The 22698-nt window shown below is 41.3% G+C and overlaps 1 protein-coding gene across 2 annotated transcripts; it reads left to right on the forward strand.

Annotated features, from left to right (window-relative positions):
- The first annotated feature begins 375 nt into the window (after window positions 1–375).
- Window positions 376–21928, forward strand: RAB3GAP1 (RAB3 GTPase activating protein catalytic subunit 1). 2 transcript variants are annotated; one of them, XM_066553075.1, is made up of 25 exons: window positions 376–430; window positions 535–590; window positions 1410–1485; window positions 2723–2855; window positions 3091–3169; window positions 3814–3933; window positions 4520–4685; window positions 4783–4882; window positions 7177–7258; window positions 7731–7799; window positions 8383–8456; window positions 9209–9301; window positions 10719–10888; window positions 11205–11303; window positions 11624–11796; window positions 12761–12815; window positions 13102–13455; window positions 14529–14666; window positions 15888–16115; window positions 16564–16660; window positions 16750–16853; window positions 16963–17078; window positions 17981–18083; window positions 19562–19582; window positions 20867–21928. In XM_066553075.1, exons 1-25 carry the CDS (start codon window positions 413–415, stop codon window positions 21098–21100), a joined length of 2958 nt encoding a protein of 985 aa, XP_066409172.1. In that variant the 5' UTR covers window positions 376–412; the 3' UTR covers window positions 21101–21928. The 2 variants fall into 2 exon arrangements, with proteins under 2 accessions (XP_066409172.1, XP_066409173.1); XM_066553076.1 differs by lacking the exon at window positions 19562–19582.
- The last annotated feature ends 770 nt before the right edge of the window (window positions 21929–22698 follow it).

Raw genomic sequence — 22698 nt, forward strand, 5'->3', positions numbered from 1 at the left:
CAGTTCTGGGGGACACCTCAGTCCCCTCAGGCTGGCTGACAAGGGCTGTGTTACTCGTACATCTGAGGGAGCCCTTCTCGACTCTCGCTGACGGAGAATCTGTGGGAGCCGTCCCCGCTTTAGCTTCGCGCCGGTGCGAAGCGACTGCGCCCGCGGGCGTCCCGTGAGGGGCTGCAGCCGGCCGGGAAAGAGAGACACGGCTTGGGGAGCCTGGGGACACGGGAACCGGGCTGTGCGGGAGCCCCACGGCGACAAGAAAGAGAGCCCAAGAGAAACACTGTGAGGGGAAACTGAGCTGCGAACGAGCCCGGGAGCGCCGGGATGTGAGGGAGGTGCGGGCTTTGAGGAGGTGCCGCCCTCCGCCACGTTCCCGGCAGCCTCCGCCGTTGGGGGGGGCCGGCAGCGGCGCAAGATGGCGGCGGACAGCGAAGTGAGTGCGTGTCCCGCTCCTCCCGCCCGCTCCCTGTCCCCCGACTGTCCCTCTGCCTCCCCCTGCTCTCTCCGCTCACCGCCTCTCTCGCTCTCTCCCCGCAGCCCGAGTCGGAGGTGTTCGAGATCACGGACTTCACCACCGCCTCCGAGTGGGAGAGGTAGGAGCTGCTCGCCCCTCACTCGGCGCGAAGTGCCCGGGGTCTCCGCCGAGCGCGGCCCGGCCGCTGCCGCCGGGGCAGCCGCTCCCCCCGGCCGGGAGCTCCCGGAGCCCTTCCCGGAGCCTTTTCCCGGCTGTTCCGCCTTAGGCTCAGGCCGCGGCCGAGGAACGGGTTAAGAGGCTCTAGTCGAGCTGGTTCTGAACTTAAGGTCCGGTTTAATACCTGTTTGCAAGGGATTAGAATATACACTCAGAAGGCTTATGTGTTTTCTAAGTAGCTGTCTGATTGTTAAGACAGTCATCTCATAGCTGAAGCCTTTAAAAGTTAGTAGAACAATGTACGAAATTTAAGGCGAAGAACGCTCTTGTACTTTAAATGTATTATTTTTTTAAATGCTTTTTCCAGCAGTGATAACGTTTATGACAGGAGACAAGAGATTTCAAGTGCTGCACTTTAAATCTGAATTTAGTGATAATTTTGTCTTAAATGATTATCTATCTGTTAACAATGAAATAGGAGTTATGTGCTACAGCTGTTACGTGCTGCAGTACCAGAAAAAGAAAAGGTGAGATTCTTAAAACAGTCAAAAGATGCTCACAGCTAAAAGTAACTGTTATGTGAAATTTAAGCATAGGAAGACTGTTTAGTGTACAAGGAAGCAGTTTTTCTGCCTTTACTGTGATACTTGTAGTGTTTGTTTGTTCTTTGGGCTTTTCTAAGGAATACCATAGCAGAACAACACTGTCTGCTTTGAGGTGGCTGTATTATAATACAGGTTTAGTGTTCAGCAAATATTAATGCCTTTTTCCCTCCTAATAGATTTATTTCAAAAATAGAAGAAGTACTGAATGACTGGAAACTTATTGGGATTTCTTCAGGCAAACCTCTAGAGAAGGTCAGTTACTGCTTCTGAATTTTCCTGTAGAATTTGAATTGCTAATTAGTAATACAATAATGTACACATGTATTTCATCTATTGCTGTTTTTGTAGGTGTGGCAGATAATAACTTTATTAGGGAATTTCACTTGTAGAAGTGTCAATTTGACAAACGATTACTGTAAATTCATTGGTGGGTCATCTGCCAAACAGGCTGTTTCCCTGACAAAGATGGATCTTCCCGTAGTGCTTAGAGATTTTTTTAAAATTCGAAGTTTGAATCTGGAAAAATGCTTGAAGCTGCTCTAAATACCCAAGGAATCTTTTTGTCCTGCCTTGTGCCTTTGTCACACCTCATATATTTATGGCTGAGGTTTGCACAGTGCTACTTGTGACTCAGTGTGTTTCATAGATGGGAGAGATTTTTTCAGAGTCTAATTAGAGCCTTTGTGATGCTTTCTCAGTCCTGTGAAATGCAGAGGAAATTGCTGAGCTCTTCTGCATAGTAATGCAGATAAACTCAGCTGGTTTGTGTGGAATGGCTGCTGTGTTTCCAGGGGAATCTCGTTGCTTTTCATTCTAGTCAGGTACAGAGTATTTGGAATAAAACTTATGTCATATAATAAATTGCACTTTAGCTTTCCCTGTATTCCTACATGTCTTCTTTTCTAGACCAGAGCTCTTTTCCTAACACCCTGTAAGATCTAAGGATTGTCCAAGTTGCTTTTAGTAGGAGCAGGGGTGCTGATTTTTTAGACATTCCCATGCTGTATTTTGTTTAAAAATTAATTATTCTTACATAAGTTTTGTAAGTTGTAGGTAAAAACAATCACTTGTTGGTGAAGGTAAATATCAAGGTAATATTTGCACAAAACAGTTTAGATATAGATGAAATCCCTGGTGGGAAACTTCTGTCTCTGGGCAAAGCTGAGGCTGTAACAGATGTGCAGTTGCATATGGGAGGATGCAAGTCTTTATTGCCATATAGTTCTGAAGACTGCAAGATGATATCTGATTTTTGGAATGAACATGATTATTGGCAACATGGATTTTAGCAGCCAGCTACCATTATAATGAAGAGCTTTGGGAACTGCTTATTGAAATGAAATCATGCCAAGCCATTAGGCTGTAGAAAAGTGTGAATAAACATTATTGATCACATAGGCAATATTTGAAAGACTAATTTAAAGACTTTTAAAGACAAATAAATGTTAACCTAAATTTATGAGATATCATCTTCTTTTTTTATATGCAGGGTATATTTACCACAGGAACATGGGAAGAGAAATCAGATGAAATTTCATTTGCAGACTTCAAATTCTCAGTTACCCATCATTATCTTGTACAAGAACCCAGTGACAAAGATGGGAAAGAAGAGCTGGGAGAAGGTATCTGATGGTTCCCTTCCATAGTTGTAAGGATAATGCCAGAAGACAGTGTCAGAATGTGGAGTCCACAGTGTGCTGATTTGTGTCTGTGTGGGATTTTCTGAGGTCTGATGAGTGTGATCTGACATTTCTGCTTTTAGTTTGCTTTGCATTCACACAGTGCTAATACAAGGCAATTGTAAGTGAGCTGGATGGATGTGATGATACATTGATCATGTATCAATTTTTGTCACAGATGCCCTTCCTCTGCCAATGCAGGACTTGCTGTGCATGAACAATGACTTTCCTCCTCGAGCCCACTGTCTGGTGAGATGGTATGTGTGCTGCCTCTCATCTCTACTGCAAATGAGCATAGCAGCTGGAAAATCTGGCACAATCAGTTGAAGCTTAAGTAAAATGATTCTTTAGACTGGACACAAGACAAAAGTGCAAAAAAAGCCTGCTGTAGTGGGCCTATCTTTGGGTTTTTTTCCCCCCAAATATTTGTCTCAATTTCATATATTAACCAGGCTTTTATATATGTAATATTTAGGTACATTCTTAAAAAGGAAATCTGCACCACCTTAACAAACAACAATTATATTCTTAGTAATGCAAATCTTGAGCACATAATAGGATTTGTTCTGGAGAGATTGGTTTTATGTATAAACACTTTCAGTCATTATGAACATAAACTGGAAAACCTCAGGACTGCTAGAGCTGGAAGTGCTCCCAGTCAAACACATTACAGTGATGGAATGCTGTTACACTCAGGTGGTTTGTGAGTTCAGGATCTGCAGCACCCCATACCCACTCAGTTCTTGACCTCTCTAAAAATAAAGAGGTACTTGCATCATGAACAGATTTCACAGTCTGTTGGTGACAATTAGGTTCTCCAGGTCACAATTTTTTTTAAGATTTGTGTTTCAGCTGGCTTGCCAGGGACTAGAAAAGTGCTTTTTTCTCTTTGTCTCTCAAGGTACGGCTTACGTGAGTTTGTGGTTATTGCTCCGGCTGCGAATAACGATGCTGTTATTAGTGAATCCAAGTGCAACCTCTTGCTGAGTTCCATTTCCATTGCACTGGGCAACACTGGCTGGTAGGTGAAAGCATAAACCTTTTTACATGTCCAGGTAAAACTCCAGCATACTGCATTGGTGAGGAAAAATGTATTAAATTGTTAGCAAAATACATTCAGAGGTTTTTGTTAATTTGTGTAATATTGTTAGAGAAGGATTTTAAAAATCCCCATGTGTAAAGATTGAATCAATGTTTTGTTTATTTTCATTATTCTTTAAAAACCTTTAGGGCTGTTAAAAACTACTAGAAGTTGTAGGAATAATATGTAATTTATAAAACATCGCTTTAGCAAGGGGATTTCTTCCCTATGTGTAGTAACAGTAACTTCCTAATCTTCCTCAAAAATTATATGGGCTGAAAATGAGGTAAGTGAAGTCATGAAGTGGGCTGTGGTTATGGCATGGGAATTTGTTGGGCATTCTGTTTAATGACATTAACAGTGATTTTCTGTGATTCCTGTGAAGTGTTTCAAAGTGTGCTTGTCTAAGAGAAAATATATTCTAAAGGATGAAATGATGTTGAAATGATGCTAGGATATTCAGCTGGTTTTAGAGACTGCAAGGCAGCAGGACCCTTGAATGATGTGCAGTATTCCTGTTGTGCAGTCAGGTGCCCCTGTTCGTGCAGATCCATCACAAGTGGCGCCGGATGTACGTGGGGGAGTGCCAGGGCCCGGGCGTGCGCACGGACTTTGAGATGGTTCATCTGCGCAAGGTGCCCAGCCAGTACACCCACCTGTCAGGGCTGCTGGACATCTTCAAAACCAAGATTGTAAGTATAAACTGATGTTATGTATCATGTATGTTCAACCCCTAGAGTGTTTGAGAGGATACTCTTTACATTGGATTTGTTCTCTGGTATTTTGAAGGGCTGCCCTTTAACACCTCTGCCTCCAGTTAGCATGGCTATTCGCCTTACCTTTGTGCTCCAGGACTGGCAGCAGTACTTCTGGCCACAGCAGCCACCAGGTAGGAGACTTGTGTCCTCAGAATAACTCATTTTCAGACAGCCAAACAATGCTAAAGAAAATATTTGTGTATCTTGCCAGAAGAATTCTAGCATTTTCTGCTTTGCTAGGAAAGGCTTCAGTCCAGTCCCACCCTGTATGATAAGCCAGCCAGCTTAAAGCTGCTCTCAGGTTGTAGCTTATGGCTGAGACAGATGTTTTGGGTAGGGCTGTGCCTGGAAATGTGGATTAGTCAGCATTTAGAAATACAATGATGTTTCTAAAATAGTGGTATCTATGTGGAATGAAAAGAGTGACCAAATCTGTGAAGAATTGTGCCCTGGATTTCTTAGGTAAATGTTTAGATTCATATTCTAGAAGATGCTAATACCTTGAGGGAGTTTTTGTCAATTGTTTCCATAAAGTACCTTACTTTGGTATTTCACTGTCTAAGTGTATTAACAATGGGAAAAGCAGAAAATACTGTATGGACCTCACTTGAGGCAAAGGTTTGGATTTTTATTATTGTTGACACAATACTAAGTTTAATGCAGGAGGAATTTCTGAACAAGCCTTTTGTTATAGTAGCCCTGCATGAAGGGGAGAAATAATGTGTAGTCTTAAATCTAAAGTATATAAAGCAGACTTGATAAATTTATGCCATAGTGATACTGTTTAGGAAAAACAGAGGTAGTTACTTGTTTGGTAGTCTCAAAATGATCTCTTTTATTCTTGGTGGTGGTGCTGTCTTCCTTGAGTATCAAGGATTTGGTTTTAACAGAAATATTTCTATATAGTTAGTAGCAGAAAATAAATTATAAACTTTTCAAAGGTAAACAAACCCATAGGAAAAAGGTAGATATTAGTTCCTCCTTAACTGATGTGGTGTTTTAGGTACAAGGTGATGGAACAGTTAAAATGCCCCAGTTCTTTCCTTGGCTTGGTAGCAATTTTACATAACAAGCTTGAGGTATTTAGGGTACATTTGGAGAGACAGAACTCATGTGGCCTTGGTTTTCTAATCGTTTGGCTTTCCTTTGCTTAAAAAAGTACAGTAATCAAAATCCTATGTTTTGAAGAGCTGTGCAGTGAGATTGATTCTGTGCTCTGTAGCTGAGGAATGTATGTTGAACATGTTTAAAGAGAGTCCTGCTTATTAGAGAGAAAATCAGTGCTGTTTTAAGTGATAGTTCCTCTTTGGTTAACCAAGTTTACCTAAAGAACTTGGGAAATGAATTCCACAGATTTTATATTTTTATTGTTTCTGCAGACAAAATCTATTTTCTGTAGTCTCTCTGCCTTGCTGTAGTTATTCTCTAAGTGAGGATCTCAGGTTTGTCATGGATGAGTTGTATCACTCTGATCATATTTCTTGATTGGAGCAGTTTGGATAACTTTCACTCCTTTAGCAGCAGAGTTGTGGTTAAGGGTGTCAAAGTGTCTTGCAGAAACTGGAGATGGACAGCATCAGTTTTACTGCTCTTGCTACATGCAGTTGTGGTTTTATGTTCACTGGGAGGATTATATACCATCACTCAATTAGCTCTTCTCAAATAAAACCAAAGAATTTCAATGTCTTTTATCTCTTCTGCAGAAGAAATTATGTAATTAGGTTATCCAGATACTTCATCTGCTAATCCCTCACTTGTTTTGTTTGTAAACAGTTTGCCAGATGCAGTTAAAATTGCAGATCAGATGCTGTAACAGCATTATTATAATGGCATTACAATACATTATTATTATTATTGCCCACTTTAATTTTTGTTCAGTGGAGGCTGTCTGGTTTTGATTTATATATTTGAAGGCTATACCATGGGAAGTGCCTGAGGGTGCTGGGGGGCATCTCTGAGTACCTGGGACTACAGGGAATCCCCCAGATTATTTGATTAAGTCCTCTTTTGATAAAATTGTCAACTTTTAAAAGTAGTTGTTTTTTCACTCTGCAGAGTTGCTCTCCCAGTCTTCCTTCTCTGCTTGGAACTGATTTCCTGCCCAAGCATTTTTATGGCACTTTTGTGTCTGTTCTTGTGCCAACATTGAATCTTTAGGGCTGTCTTTATATCTATCATCACTGTCTGTATGAAGGGAATAACCTCCCCTCAACAGGAATGACAAGAATTGTATCTGTCCCTTTGAATGTCCTGTTTCAGTTTCTGTTGGAAGCAATTACTTTGACTGTGTTAGGATTGTGTTCTCCTAGCTCAGTCACCTTCTCTGGTCATCCTGCAAGTTACAGTCTCTGCAGTGAAATAAGGTGATAAGCTGCTTCAAATGTTCCACAAATTCTTTATGGAAAATGTGTTGATTTTTCTCCAGATATAGATGCTCTAGTTGGGGGAGAAGTTGGAGGCCTGGAATTTGGGAAGTTACCATTTGGTGCCTGTGAAGATCCTATTAGGTAAGAGAAGAGTTCAGAAAACTGGTTTATAAATTTCATAATGGAGGACTTAAAGGTGTGTTATTTCAAATCTTAGCTTTGCCAACCTGCCACTTAGCATGTCCAACAGATACTTAATTATTCAAGTGCATCAGAAACATCTGTGAAGGGTAATGGTTTAATAACAAATAAGGCCATTTGTAAAATTGTCTGATGATATTCAGATTCAATCTCATATGGGTTTTACAATAAACTTCTGCAGTACCCCATTTATCTCTGAAATTATTATCTTGAAATGTACCTCAAGATAAACCTTAAAAATTATGTACTTTTGTGCAAAGGTTGGACTTGCTCTCATGTATGCAGTGAGAAAAATTACTGGAGGACAAAGAGAGAATAAAATATGAGCTATCACAAATACCTTTCAGAACATTAACTGTGGTGAAGGGAAGACGTTCTGCTGCTTAAAGACTGAAATTTGGTTTTGTTTCAGTGAGCTGCATTTAGCTACAACATGGCCTCACCTTGCAGAAGGGATAATTGTTGACAACGATGTTTATTCGTAAGTATCTTGCCTGAGTTGCAAATGAGTGCTTTTTTGCTCACTGCTGCATCTTGGTGTCATCTCAAACACTGTGTGGCTTCACGTGTGGAAAAGAACCCATTTTGAGGAATGCTAATGTCAGCTGATAGAACATCTCATTTGGGAAAACACCTTTTGAAATACATTTCTGTGAGAAAATATTATTGTGTTGTAATCTCAACAGAACACAAACCCCTGGTTTTGAGCATATTCTCATGTTAGACTTGAAAATTTTGTGTATCACATATTTCTTGGAAAAGATTTTAGTAGAGCTTGAAAGGTAAAAACAATTCACTGCTTGATATCCCTCTCCCAAAAACTGTCATCCAGGTTTTCTGCTAAAGAGGAAGAAGTGTTTCTTGTTCATGTCATGCACACACATGAGAATAGGGACTCTTGCTTGTCATGTTCTCCTATGTAACGTGGTGATCTCACATGACATTTATTGAGAGTTTGATACTCATCTTTCCAACACTTACAGTGGCATTTGGTTTTCTTTTTTCTTTTTTTCTTTTCTTTTTCTTCTTTTTTCTTTTTCTTTTTTAAATTTTTTTCCCCTAAGTGACCTGGATCCACTTCAAGCACCCCAGTGGTCTGTGAGAGTTAGAAAAGCAGATAACCCTCAGTGTCTGTTGGGTAAGACATCAGAATTTCCTGTCTTCTCTTGCAGCTTTTAAACTAAAACTACCAAGTTATGAAGTTAGGGTTGAGTTGATTACCTGATGGCCTGTTTGCTCACTTCCCTCATTTTTTGGAGTGAATAGTATTTTGGGTTTCTTTTTCAAGAACACAAGCTTTGCACTGTACAAGCTTTGTACTTACATAAGTTCCTGTTGTAGTTTATTCTGTGTCTGTGTATGGTGAAATTCATTGCTATTCTTATTTCACCAGATTCCAGAGAATAAGAATTTTCTCTGTGTTCTGTGAAAATTTAGATTTCCTAGAATCTTCCCGTTTTATTAAGTGTGTTTTGCATGTATCCATCTCCTTAGTTGAACCAACCTTTCTGACAGGGAGGATTAATACTTCTGGAGAGCTGTACTCCTCTGTCCGTCCTTGCCTTTAAGCTTGCGGGGAAAAGGGCTTCAAAACTTTCCAAGTTTTATCTTGTTTTGGGTGAATTAAACTGCAGGCAGAGCTGTACTCTGGAGAGATGGCCAAGAGCTGCCTGGGTGTGCATTTACCTAAGCTTTAATTATGTGGGTTTTGTGCTTCGGGTAATTTAATTATGTGGATTTTGTGCATAAGATATTTGTGCTTCAGAACAAATTATCAGATGTTCTTTGGGAAGAAAAGATAAAAATTACTGTCCTTGGGGCATAATTTAGTGTTGGCTCATTGCTCAGTGAGAATTTTGGCTGAGTTCAGGAGCTTTGTTCCTCTACCAGGGGACTTCCTTACTGAGTTCTTCAAGCTTTGTCGTCGGAAGGAGTCAACGGATGAGATACTTGGAAGGTCTGCATTTGATGAGGAAGGAAAAGGTAAAACTAAAATCCAGTTGATTTGTGTTACATGTATTTAATTGTTTTGTGCTAGTTTACCTTCCCTGTACCCTTATCTTGACTGGTATTTCTAACTCTTACACATACTCCTGGGAATTTTCTGGCCAGGGTTTCATGGTGAGATTTCTCATGAATTCTAGACAAGTTTAGCTCCCAGAGTCCCAGAGGGACAACTGCCTCTGTTAATGTTGTGTCTGTTTCTTTTTACAAGAATAGAAAAGCTTAAAATTTGACTAGAATGTACAAGAGTTGGTTATGGGACACATCAAATTTGTCTGTATAGTTTTATGTATTTTTGCTTTTTCCACTTCTTTCTCCTTTTTCTTATACTCTGTAGTACATGTCAACAGCCAGTTTAAAGAGTCTTTCATCTGTTTGAAAGGCTTTGCTCTCATGCTCTCCATTTTAATGACTTTTGAGGAAAAAAAGAAAATTAAAACTTCCCAAATTATCTGACCAGCATTCAGGCTTTGTCCCAACTATATAAATACTGCCATCTTTTTGATGTCTCTGTCCCTCTCTTTGGCTTTTCTTGATGTATGTTGTGAAAATTCCCTTTCTTCCTGCTGCTTGTCACTTGTTCTTCCCTCTGTATGGAAGGTTTGTATCAATGTATTTTCCTTGGTTATACTTGACCTTAGTTTTGAAGAAGGAGCTTGCTAGTGAGCTTAAAAAGGTGTTAGACTGAGGAGGGTGTGTATAACTCATAGTGCTTGGCATACAGTTCCTTTAGCCCTTCTTAGCGCTGGGCTTGCCAAGATGGGCTTTTTCAGGCTGCTCCTAATTATTCACTTAAATTTGTCAGCTCTCCTTATAACAATATTAATTCAGTTTATTGTAAGAGACATTCTAGAGTTTACCAACAGTAGGTCTGAAAAAAACCCGTCTTTTGATTTGAGAAGTTTACCTGAGGACTCTAAAACAGAGTCGTGCTTACAGTACATGAGGCCAGTGATTAATACAGGATTTATTTAATATTTATCTAAGGCTTTAGCATATGCTGGAGCAGTCTTTGTTACCTGCAGTGTGTTTCTTGGTCTGTATAAACAAGGTTTAAATACTGAGTCTTCAGCAAGCTTTTGGGATACTCTGTTGGTAACTCTGCAATAGCAGTGCTGCTACAGCAGGCACTACCTGCAGCCAGCTCAGTCTAGACTTCATCTAGTGAATTAAGTCAAGGACAGTTTGTGACTCATTTGTGACCTCCTTCTGCTGCCTGTATTAGCTAAGAACAGTGAATGTCAGGCCAGGAACCTGGCAGCAGAGGTTCACAAGGAGCTAAATATTAATACAAGATAAACAGGCTGGTTAAGACAGGTGAACTCTTGAAGAGACATGTTCTAGTGCTTGGGGGTTTATTTTATTTTGTTCTAATTGTTTTTATTTTATTTGCTAGAGGTTGCTGATATCACCCATGCGCTGTCAAAGCTCACGGAGCCAGCACCAGTCCCAATCCCCAAATTATCAGTCACAAATATGGTTCACAGTGCCAAGAAGAAGATCCGCAAGCACAGAGGTGTGGATGAGTCTCCTCTGAACAATGATGTGCTCAACACCATTCTCCTGGTGAGTGAGCTGTCCCTGCACATGGATTCAGAGAGCACATGCACTTCATACACTGATGCATTTGCTTTAGAGCCTGTGGCGGATTTAAAGATATCTGATGTCAGTTCCAGTGCTCAAATTGCATTTATCAGCTTCTGGGAACAGCCCAAGTTATTACAAGTCTGTGTACTATAAGTGGGCTAAAACTGATCTCTGAACTCTGCTAGCAATTTTAATTATAGGGATTGCTGTTGTGAAGCCAACAGTAACTTTATAGAGAAAGTGGAAAAGGCAGGAAAACCATACTGATGGAAGGTTTAATTTTTTTTTCTTCGAGTTCTTATTTCCTGATGCTGCTGACAAACTTGCAGATGTATTTGAAAACAGAGCCAGCACTTCAGCAGGAAACAATCCTCCTCCAGAGAATGAAGATTATGTAAGTTTTGTTGAGTGACACAAGAGAGAAGGCAATTTTGAGTGTGTATTTATATAGACTTTGCTGTGCTTGCTCTATATCTTGTAATACTTAGCTTTTGAAAAGATGAATTTACCTTTGTGGAATCTCTGGGTAGAAATAGTGATGATTTCTGTTTCCTTGGAATTCCTTTTTTCTTCCAAATACTGTAGTTTTTGGTATCTTCTAAGCTTTAAATGTTGCTTAGCCACTTACACTTACAAATAGGAAAGAGCTCACATGGTTTTGGAAAACAATGCCATTGTTTCTGTATTTCTTGCTTTCTTTTATTTCTTCCCTAGAATCTCTTCAGTCAGTTTAAGTCTGCTCCATCTGACAGTCTGACATACAAATTAGCTTTGTGTCTTTGTATGATAAACTTCTACCACGGAGGAGTCAAAGGAGTGGCACATCTTTGGCAAGAGTTTGTGCTGGAAATGCGTTACAGATGGGAGAACAACTACCTTATTCCAGGGTGAGATTTGCTGTTGCTCCTTGGTCATAGAAAATGTTCTTTGTTCCAGGAGCTGAGTGGGGTCACTGTGACTTCGAAACACACAGTTTTGGGGTTTTTTTAATTGCAAATGCTATCTCTGTTTTTATTACCCTACTTCCTTAATGAAAGAAAGGGCAAGGAGTAAGGACAAGCATCTGTGCCCTCCTTTGAAAACTTCCAGATGCCTGGGGAAGCTTGACTTAGACTTTCATTCCACTGTGTGAGTGAGGATGGGGAAAAAAACTTACTGTGGTAATGACTTAGACATTCACTCCACTGTGTGAATGAGGGTGGGGAAAAAAACTTACTATGGTGTAGTTTCACCTCTCTTGTAAAGGAGCTGTTCCAAGGCCCTGCTGGTGCAATGTCCTTTTCAGGTATTCCAGCCCTTCCAGGTTCTGTCTGCTGCAGCAGAACTTGGGACAGACCAAACCAGGGGCTCTCTCAAGATGAGGTAGAGCAATAACATACCCTGCTTTTAGGGTTCTGGTGTTTTGGTTGGGATTTGGGGTTTTTTGTTGATGTGACAGACTGGCTATTTAATCACTAGTTTGTACTTTGAAATGGTTACACTAGCTGATAAAATAGAAGCTGAAATGTATAGCAATGACTCCAGTTTTAAAAGTACAGTCAAAGATGCTTAATTCCTGTTTGAAAGCAGTTACCTTTTCAACTTCCAATTGGAAAACTGACCAGGAATGCAGGGTGTTTCACACTAGTGTGAGTGATCTTTGAGCTCCTGGAATGACCTCTGGGAAATGCATGTAATTTAAATTCTGGGTTTGGCTGTTGAGATAATAGAAGAGCTGTGTAGTTGAAATGGTGGGGGTGGGTTCAATATGGGTATTTGTCCCTCTTCTAGATTTTGTGTGATTTAAGACCACATATGTGTGAAAGATTCAACTTTATAATTGATAATGGTTACACTTCTACCTTTTGTTAGATTAGCTAATGGCGCTCCAGATCTGAGATGTTGTTTACTGCACCAGAAACTTCAGGTAAATATCCCAAATTTAAGAATTATTTTTCTCCTACTGTCAAAATTTTAGCAATGATTAGCTAAATACGTTGTTTTGTAGATTTAGTTGTGCTTGTGTTTTTTGGGCATGGAATTAATTTCTTGAGAAAAATTTTGTTACAGCAACAAGTTCAGTGGAATTGTTATCTCTTAGAATTGTAAGACCTTTTCAGTGGCTCTACAGGTTTTTCTGTATGATTGTCTCCATAAGGGAAATAATTGCTGAACAATCTTTTTTTTGTTGTTCCTTGAACTTGTTAAATTAGATGCTAAATTGTTGCATTGAAAGGAAGAAAGCAAGAGATGAGGGGAAAAGGGGCAGCATGTCTGATCGTTCACCTGGTGGTGCTTCTGGTGATGGTGCCAAAGGAGGAGACCACTCTGGAGATAACCCTGATAAGGAAAAAGAATTTGGCAAGTCTTGGGAATCGTGGAGTGACAGTGAAGAGGAGTTTTTTGAATGTCTCAGTGACACAGAAGATCTTAAAGGAAATGGACAGGAAAATGGCAAGAAAGGAGCAAAAGAGTCTGTAAACTTAAAACCAGAAGGTCGTTTACACCCACATGGAAAACTGATGCTGCTGCATCCAGGAGAGCCTCTCTATGTTCCCATAACACAGGTGAGGGAGCAGGAGCTGAGAGCACACAGAACGTGCCTCACCTGGGATTGTGAAACTGCAACAGTTTGCAGGTTACAGCCTTGTCTGTTGTTAAAATTGCTGGGTGTTTTTGACCTAATAGCTTGTTTTTAATCTTTAAAACTGAATGAGGCTGCTAATCTCACATGTTCCTTGTTTTATTTGAGAGTGAGTGTCTGTACCAAATTTCACTCCAACAATATATTTAAACAAGAATTAAAATTCCTTGCCTACCTTAAATATGGGGTTCTTTTTATTTCCAGTTCTTGAGGCATCTTCCATCCCCTCCTTACTTTCTTTCCTATAAAATAGGAGCTGCTGTGGTCCTTGCACCACGGAGATTTCTGCCTGACTTTGCACAGTACTGGATCAGCTTTGCTGCTCTATTTGTTTTTCTCATAATTTCTCTCTCACATCTAAAAGGCCATAGTCATTTGGTTTGGTGCCATTCTCTACAGCAGGTTTATTATCAAACAACTAGAAATGTTACCTGACATCAACAAGCTTTCTTGCAGAGTGACCAGGGATGAAATAGGAAGTGGTGCTGTCACAGAAAGTAGTTTGAAATCAGCCATGCATGAAGAATACAGTGGTTTTCATTCTCCTGGGAGAAGTTACTTCTAATTAGTGTTGCTTTGCTTGGGTAAAATGTATGAGCAGAGAGTAGTCAGGCAAAATGTTCTCAATTAATTATGTGCTGACAGTATCGACAGCAAAAATTCTGCATTGCTTTGGGTAGATTTTCATTCATCTCAGCAAAATTGAACCAGTCAAACATTTCCAGGATTTCATTAGGATTTTGGCATTTTAGCAATATATCCTTATATTGTTACCTTATTTCCAGGTAATTCTCTGTGTAGTTTCTTTGTTGGTGTCCTCTTCAGGTGCACAACTTGAGGCTGAACTGTTTAGGCAGTGGAAAGTTGCGATCATTTCCTCTGAGTACAAAGGAGGCAGAATGAACTAGGGCTGAGAAGGAGCTTCTTGCTTCTCCTCCCTTGCCCTTACCGTCTCCAGGAGGGGCTGTCAGTAACCCAGAGTGTTTCCTGCCACAGGAGCCAGCCCCCATGACCGAGGACCTGCTGGAGGAGCAGTCGGAGGTGCTGGCCAAGCTGGGCACGTCGGCGGAGGGCGCTCACCTGCGGGCGCGCATGCAGAGCGCCTGCCTGCTCTCCGACATGGAGTCCTTCAAGGTAGCGCTGCTGTGACATCCACTGCTTGCTTCTTCAGTCAGCTGTCCCTCCTGAGTGTGTTGGACAGGTCTGAAGGTTTCTACGGGTTTTTTTTCCTCCACAAAACAGTTTCCAGTTAGTTTCAAGTTGAAAATAGAAACCTGTTGGGAAAACTCTTGGCACATTTCAAAATCTATGAGGATGTGATCTGTTACACTGTAACGTCCCTGTAAATTTATGAAATGTCTGTGGGAAGGGAAGAAGCACATCAAGCATACAATTGATCAGTTGTGAATTAAAACAGACATTGATCAGGTTGGGACTGGACTAACTGTGGTTTTGAGTTTCATTTCCTGTCTGAGCTCTGCAGAGGGAGCTAAGAGCACATCCACTGCTGTCATCACAGGAGCTCAACACTAAAAAGATTGGAGATTTTGTAATGAAATAGCCATATATATCTTTTTAATTATTGCAGTCTTTATGGTAAAAGGATATTATGTGCTGTACAGTTCGAGTATTTATAGTATAACAGTAATCACTTTATTAACAGGGACTCATGGCATATTAAATATATATGGTGTAAGTAATCTAAAATCTCAAAAGTAGAGAACTATAATTGGAAGCACAAGTATACACTTCATAGGTACATCAAATAGAAAACTGGGATTCCTTTTATGTTCTGGACCTATAGATGTAGTTAATTGTGGTCATATTGCATCTATGAAAAATGAAGTTTTTTTTGTTTGGGGAAGATACTTCTTTAAAGTTCCTTTTCAAAAGAAGAAGAGTGTTGTCATTGGAATGTTAAAAGATGGAAAGTCAGTGCTGAAAGCATACTTAGGCAGCCCACTGATTCTTTTAGTCTTTAATGAGATAAGCTTAGTGAAAATTCCTATTTATTGCATGTAGCAGGTGCCAGGTAGAATCTTAACAGTATATATAATTTTGAGCTTGCCTGAAATAACTGATAAATGTAATGACTGTACATATAGTAGGTGATGAGAAGATGATTTTCTTTGTTGTTGTTGCTGCTGATGGGGGTTTTACCCCTTGCCATTGTCTTGGTTTATGATTTATTCCCTCTCTCCTGCTGTACAGTTTGTTGGCTGTGGACAAAAGAATTTCCTGAGTTTTGTCTTTACTCTGTGCTCTACCCACTAAACCATATTTCCCTCCTACTCAGGCTGTTGTGTTTTTATAGGATTTTTCAGGAACAAATTTTCTGTCCTCTCTTCCCTGCAGGCAGCTAACCCTGGCTGTTGTCTGGAGGACTTTGTGAGGTGGTACTCACCCCGGGACTACATCGAGGAGGAAGTGATCGATGAGAAGGGGAATAAAGTCATCAGGGGCGAGCTGAGTGCCCGGATGAAGATCCCCAGCAACATGTGGGTGGAGGCCTGGGAGACAGCAAAGCCAGTCCCAGCACGGAGGCAGAAGAGGCTTTTTGATGACACCAGGGAGGCTGAGAAGGTGAAAGCTCTGGGGCTGGTGCCAGTCTGGGCTGTGGTGCTCCCTGCAGCCCTTCCCTCCCTCCCTGCAGCGTTTAAACACTGACAGGCCCTTGCACTGTGTCCTCGGAGTTACTGAAGTGTTTAGTGCATGGCTTAGGGTTGATTGGAAATTCCTGCTGCTGTACAGGAGAGTGTTTGACATATCTAAAAGTATGCAATGTTACTTAGGTATTTTTTTAAATTATTAGTAAATAAACCAGATTTTTAACTGCATATACATTAGGAACATTTTAGTTTCCTAATGCAGTTATTTTTAGTTTCATTCCAGCCTGTTGGGCAGATTCATGTAAAACTGCCTCTCAGGTCTTCCAGTGGTGTTCCATTCTTGTGAATTCATCTTTCCAAAGTAGCCTTATCTATGGGAAGTAGTTTTGATCACTAAAATATTGAATTTTCTAATGTTGCAGGTACTTCATTACCTTGCAGTTCAGAAACCAGCTGACCTTGCAAGGCATCTCCTGCCTTGCATCATCCATGCAGCTGTACTCAAGGTAAAGGAGGAAGGTAAATAATGTTTAATAAATTATTAAGATATTTAAGGGGGAACAGTGATGCAGTCAATAATTACAACTTTGTTTCTTTCCTTATAATAGAAACAGTAGAAGATATATCTTCAGTTAAGAAGATTATTAAGCAGATAATATCCCATTCCAGCAAAGTGCTACGGTTTCCCAGTCCAGAGGACAAGAAGTTGGAAGTAAGGCTTTTGTACTGGCTGGGGCTGAAAACCTGATTGACTTTTGCACTGTTCATGGCAATGTTAAAAAAACATCTTTTTAATTTTCCCTTTTATTAAACTCTTGCAGGAAATCATTGCTCAGATTATGAGTGTGGAAGCCATCATTGCCAGGGCAAGGTCTCTCAAAGCAAAATTTGGGGTAGAGAAATGTGAAAATGAAGAGGAGAAAGAAGATCTACAAAGGTGACTTGTTTTTTTTTTTTTTTTCGAATTCTTATTTTTCACTGTGTTGTTTTGTTTTTCCTCTGATGCTCTTGTTTGTACTTGAGACAATGGTGACAATAAAGAAATACTTAGGAATCATATTTGGGTATCCCTGTCACTAGACTGTCTAGAGATGATGTGTGTGGGTACCTCAGTGCTCCTCCAATTAAGCATCTCTTTGATCCAGGTTTTTTTAATAGGATTTGGTTTTATCTTGACAGTACTGGGGACTAACTATTTTTGTATATATAAAAGGTATATTTGATGACTCTATTATCATACCTAAAATTAGGACTAGAAATTTAGTATTTTTTATAAATATTATAGAATGAAAGAGCCTCTTCCACAGTTGTTTTCTTATTCTTGTCTCCCTGTTGATGTGAAACATCACTGAGCAGCTCTGAATGGGAAGTGACAAGGAATGTTCCCTTGCATCACTACCTGCTGTCAGGTTATTTACTTGCTGCTCAAGATGAGTAATGTTATAAAACCCAAGTTAACTTCTTGCTGCTGTGCTGGGAGGGAGAGATGACATTTGTGCAGTATGTGTTGGGAGTTCAGAGATGTGGTGTCTGACCCAAGCAATGTCTGTGTGCTAAAGAAAACTGTGAATACTTCTGCATGGCCAACACCATGGAGGCTTTCCTGTTGATTTTATACATCTGCTTTATGACCCCGGGTTTCATTCTTAAGTAACTGAGAGGAGAATTTTTTCCTTAAACTTTTAGAATAGAGAAGCAAGAGAATCTGCCAGTTCTCACCCTGAGCAAATGATGCTTGGTGAAAGCCTTGGCACAGGAAACAGCTCATTTAGGTCAGCACACTGGATCTGGCCAAAGATTAACCATCCCTTTTTCCTTTTCAATCATTTGTTCCATCAGATTTGTAAACAGTCTCCTGGAGCAGCCAGAAGTGTCAGTGGTTGGTGCAGGAAGAGGACCTGCTGGCAGCATCATTCACAAGCTGTTTGTGAATGCTCAGAGGGTAAGAGAGAGTTCTGGCTTGTGCTGCAGCCACTCCTGATTTAACCAGAATGAGCCAATGAGTTACCATATGGTGCCAGTGTATTTTGTCTGCATTTCTGCATGTATTGTCATATGTGTGCTTGAGGTGTTTTCTGTGATGTTCAACATGATTTTGGCAGTAACAGAGCCTTGCAGGACCAAAGAAGAGTGAGTGAGCTGGGATGTTAAACAGTTGAAGCCAGCTGGGTAGATAGAGGTGTCAGTAATGCTTTATGTACTGCAAATAGTAAGGTCAGTAATGCTATTAAAGCAAGACAAATTTCTGCCTTATCACAGCAAGGTCAAGTGTTGATTGTTTCACAGAGCAATGTAGAGAAACTGGTCATAATATTATATATTTTAGAAGCAGTAACTTCTAAACTGAGGCTTATGCTTGGAATACTTGAGATTTTTTCTGTGGAAACCAGCATGCTTAGGAAGTTTCAGTTCTTTTTCAGTTTCTGCATTCAGTTTACCTATTGCCAGTGTTGCATCTGTTTTCTGGAGACCCTTCCCTTGCTGATACTGATATAAATGTTGCCTTTTTCTCTTAAGCAGTCTTTGGAATAATTAAGTCTGAAAGTATTGATTTCCAAACCTCATGGACTGCAGTCAGCCTTCAGTTTCTATCAGAATTACAACTGTTTATAGCATCAGATTTTCTAACTCATATTTCACTACAGTGGTAATAACAAGGTAGCAGCCTGAAATCCCATTTGGAAATAATTGCTGGAAAAATGTTGTGATTGGGTGTTAAACACTTTAAAGGGATCCATGCTTTTGTAATAATCTGTATTTTGCAATTCGGCATAAAAAGGACCATTCTGAAAACAGACCATGGTTATTCTGAGGAATGAAAATCAGGACACTTCTTTTATTATTCCAGTGTCTAGGGAAATTGTGTTTGCAAACTGAACCTGCTAACCAGCCACGTTTACCCTTTAAAGCCCAAGATCTGTGCCCTGTAAGTGATGCACACATATGCACGTGCCTCTTTAAAGAGAGTGGGTTTTCAAATCTTACTAAGTACCCTTAGGATGTGCACAAATTTCTAGGGTTTTATTCTGAAAGGCCACTAACTAAAGCAGGGTTACAGGTATTTCCCACTAGCAGCTGGTCAGTGTTAATTAAGGTGTCTTAGTGGGACAGGAACCAACTTGCTACAAACCCCACTTTGTGTTGAACCTGCCACGAGTTATTTCAGTAGAGAGCTGTTTGGTAAATAGAAGTGAAATGAGTTCCCTGTTCATTACCTTTTGAACCTGGACTCCTCTCTGAGCTGTATATAATGTGTTCTGTTCTTGAGTTTTCTCAGGAAAATTCTGATAGCCAGTGCATGTTCTTGGAGTGCATGATGTCTCTTAAACCTACAGTCTCCTCCTAACCTCTTGTAAGTCACCTCTGACTTGCTTTTGTTTCTGTCTTTCATCACTGGTTCTTTTCTCATCCCTTTCCAAGCTGACTGAATCTTCTGATGAGGTAACCAACTTTGTCCCTCCTTTCCCTCTCATCTTCTCTGCATAGAGCTGAACCTTCTGGTGGATATAGTGCAGCAGCCAGATTTAGTTTGTACTAGTGTTCACACGTTGAGCATAAAAGTAACTTTGTGTTTCCAGAATGGTTTTTCTGTATTCACACTTTATTTTCAGAGCCAAATAATGCATAGTGAAAAGAGAGAGAAATGTTAAAAAAAAAAAGCCTTTCAAAAAACCAAACCAAACAAAAACCTTTATTCAAGTGAGTATTGGTGTTTTCTGATGCTGAAATATGTGGCCATGCCTTTATATTCTTTGTTGTCATCACTGTTTGTTTGTTGATGTTTTGGGGGGAGGTGGTGATGAACAGTAAGCTGGATGCTGCATTCCCAACACTAGTGCTTCCTGAAGGTGTGGAACTTTCTGGAACTTTCCCAATAGATATTTGGGAAAGAAGCAGGGTAACTGTGTGAAGTGTAGCACAGGGACGATCCTCTCTGTTGGTTTCCTTGAGCTATTCTTGTGGGAACACGTGGCACCTGTCCCTGGTGGGTTCTGTGGCACAGCCTGCAGGGCTGGGTCCCTCTACTTCTGGGAGCAGAGGGGCAGCAGCAAGGGACCACAGGGGCAGCCAGTGGCTTCTGCCACACCTCAGGGATGGTGCCAGTTTGGAGTTGTACATGCTTGGATTAGGAAGGACTCTATTAGGGTATTGGTGGGGTTGTGTGTATCCATAGGTATATGTAATCAGGGAATGTTTAGTGGGCATGCCAGCCCTTCTTTTAGTACCCAAGTGTCAGTGTTGCTACTGCCTGGCTCTGAGAGAATGAGCTCCTTCTCCAATTGAGATTGTGCAGCAGAGGGATTTCAGCAAGGCTCTCTGGCCATGAAAAGCCCATCCTGCAGTAGTGTTGGAGTCTGAAAGGCAGGTGGCCTGTCAGGACTGCAGTACTGGCACTGATGATTTTGAAGTGGAGGCTGCCTTGGCCTCCTGTAGCTGCAGGGAGCCGAGGAGAGCACCCTGTCTGAGGAGGGGCCATTTCCTCCAGTCACAACCCTTGCTTCACACTGCCACATCAGAACTTCAGCTGGGCAGAGCTTCACCATCCACACGAGGGTTCTTCCATCTGGTTACGTTCGCTTTATTTCCTAGCATCCCATTAGCGCTTTGCTGTGTGTACACATAAAGCCTCTAGCCGTGTTCCCCATTTCTAGTGTTCCTCTGAGAGCAGCTTTGTGAATCCCGGTGTCAGGCAGCAGGCTGCCCTGTCCCTGTGCTCTGTCGCAGGTGCCCGCCGTGCCGCTGGAGGAGGAGCTGCGGCGCTCGGGCTCTCCGGAGGAGCGCAGGCAGGGGCTGCAGTCGGAGTTTCCCCCGCCCGCGGGCCGGGAGGTGATCCTGCGCGCCTCGGTGCCCCGGCCCGCCCCCTACTCCAAGGCGCTGCCGCAGCGCATGTACAGCGTGCTGACCCGCGAGGATTTCCGCCTGGCGGGGGCCTTCTCGGCCGACACCACCTTCTTCTGACACGGCCGGGGAGCTGCCGAGGGACCGCAGCGCTGCTTCCCAAGGACTTGGACTGGCCACTGCAACTCAGCTCCGAGGTTTGGAATGGCTCCAGGAGTGGTTTCAAACTCTCTGTCCCAAGGGAGCGTATTTTCCTTTCCTTGCATTAGCTTAATTACGGACCTGAATGGGCTGTGTGCAAATATTCATGTTGGAATTCATGCAGAATGTGCTGCTTTACACTTCAGGATCAGACTTTATCAAGTGACATTAGTCTACTTAAATTGATATATATAAAAACATTAGGTAATTTATATTTATTACTAATCATAATCACAGAGCCCAGTATTTTTTTGGTTAATCGCTGTTTCAAGTGCTTCTGAAATATTCTCATTTTTATTTAAAGTGTACAGTTCATTCTCTAGTTTGTGCTAAAGTCTCCTGGTTGTCCAGATCTCGTCACTTCTCCCAGACAGAACTAAGTGGACAGTGAGTCTGACTGACAGCCTGCAGTGCATCACTGAGGGGTTGGGATCCTTTGTATCCTTCCCTTGGTGCAAGGGCCAAAGCTGGATGGAAATGACAGCCCGGAGGTGTCATTTCAGTTTCACTGTGAGCAACTCACTGGTGTTTAACCCAGGCTATTTGTCTGCACTCCCTGTCAGTCATCGATGGGACAGGAGGGGACAGCTCTGTCACCTCTGGCCCCTCACCCCACCTGTGCCAATGTTGCTTTACAGTGACCTTCATCTGTTTGAATGAGAATCAGCAGATCAGCATTACTCTACAAATGTACAAACAGCTACAGTATTGTGGACATTACTCAATAAATATGAACTGTGTGTTGGCTCTCAGTATTCCCATGCTTTTCCATGCCCTCCTTGCATGCTCTGATCCAGGAGGGACATTGTGACTACACTGAGTACAGAGAGTTGAGTTCTGCTGGTAGTAGCAGGATCCCAGGTGTTACCCTAAACCTTCTTTGAGGGGACAGGGATCAGTGTCTTTTTTCCTCACATAAAGTTCTATGAATTAGAAATACATTTTTCAGGATGAAGAAGAGTTAGCAAGGTAAAATCTTGCCACAGACCTTGTTTTCCAGGCTGTTTGTGTGTTTCCTCACACATCAGGGTAAGTATGATAAAGACCTGTAGCTGTTCTTTAACTGTGTGGCTTCTTTAAAATTAATTACACCAAACAATTCCTGATTTACCAGTAAGTAAAATTTCAGTTAAGCTTCTTCCCTAATACTTCTGGTGTCCTCCTCTTGTAAAGGCTGCAGAAACTTGAAAGTCTCTCATACTTGGTTATCAGGCTATTCCTACCTGGTCATTTAAAGTGCTGGAGAGGTAATTCCTTTATCATACTGAGACACCACAAACATCATCAACACAGCTAAAGGCCTGTTAGTTTGACTGTAGAAAATACTGCACTCCTACCTTGTCTTAAACAGTCTTTGTCTCTGTTCAAGAGTTGTAACTTTAAAGATTTTTCTCAGAAGGATAACTCAGCTTATTTTAAGTAGCTGTAGTTGAAATTTCAGGCCTGCACTGTTTTGTGCAGAGCTCTGCTTTATGAGCTTACATCTCAGCATTTGAGGGGGGAGGAGAGACAGAGCA

The sequence above is a fragment of the Molothrus aeneus genome, chromosome 7 (assembly GCF_037042795.1).
Source record: "Molothrus aeneus isolate 106 chromosome 7, BPBGC_Maene_1.0, whole genome shotgun sequence".
Classification (NCBI taxonomy): Eukaryota; Metazoa; Chordata; class Aves; order Passeriformes; family Icteridae; genus Molothrus; species Molothrus aeneus.

Bases quoted from the DNA above. Each gene is read 5' to 3' on its own strand.
- RAB3GAP1 (XM_066553075.1), top strand. The intron at 3,934-4,519 runs GTAGGTGAAAGC...CCTGTTGTGCAG, and splicing joins GCACTGGGCAACACTGGCTG to TCAGGTGCCCCTGTTCGTGC. The intron at 7,259-7,730 runs GTAAGAGAAGAG...GTTTTGTTTCAG, and splicing joins GCCTGTGAAGATCCTATTAG to TGAGCTGCATTTAGCTACAA.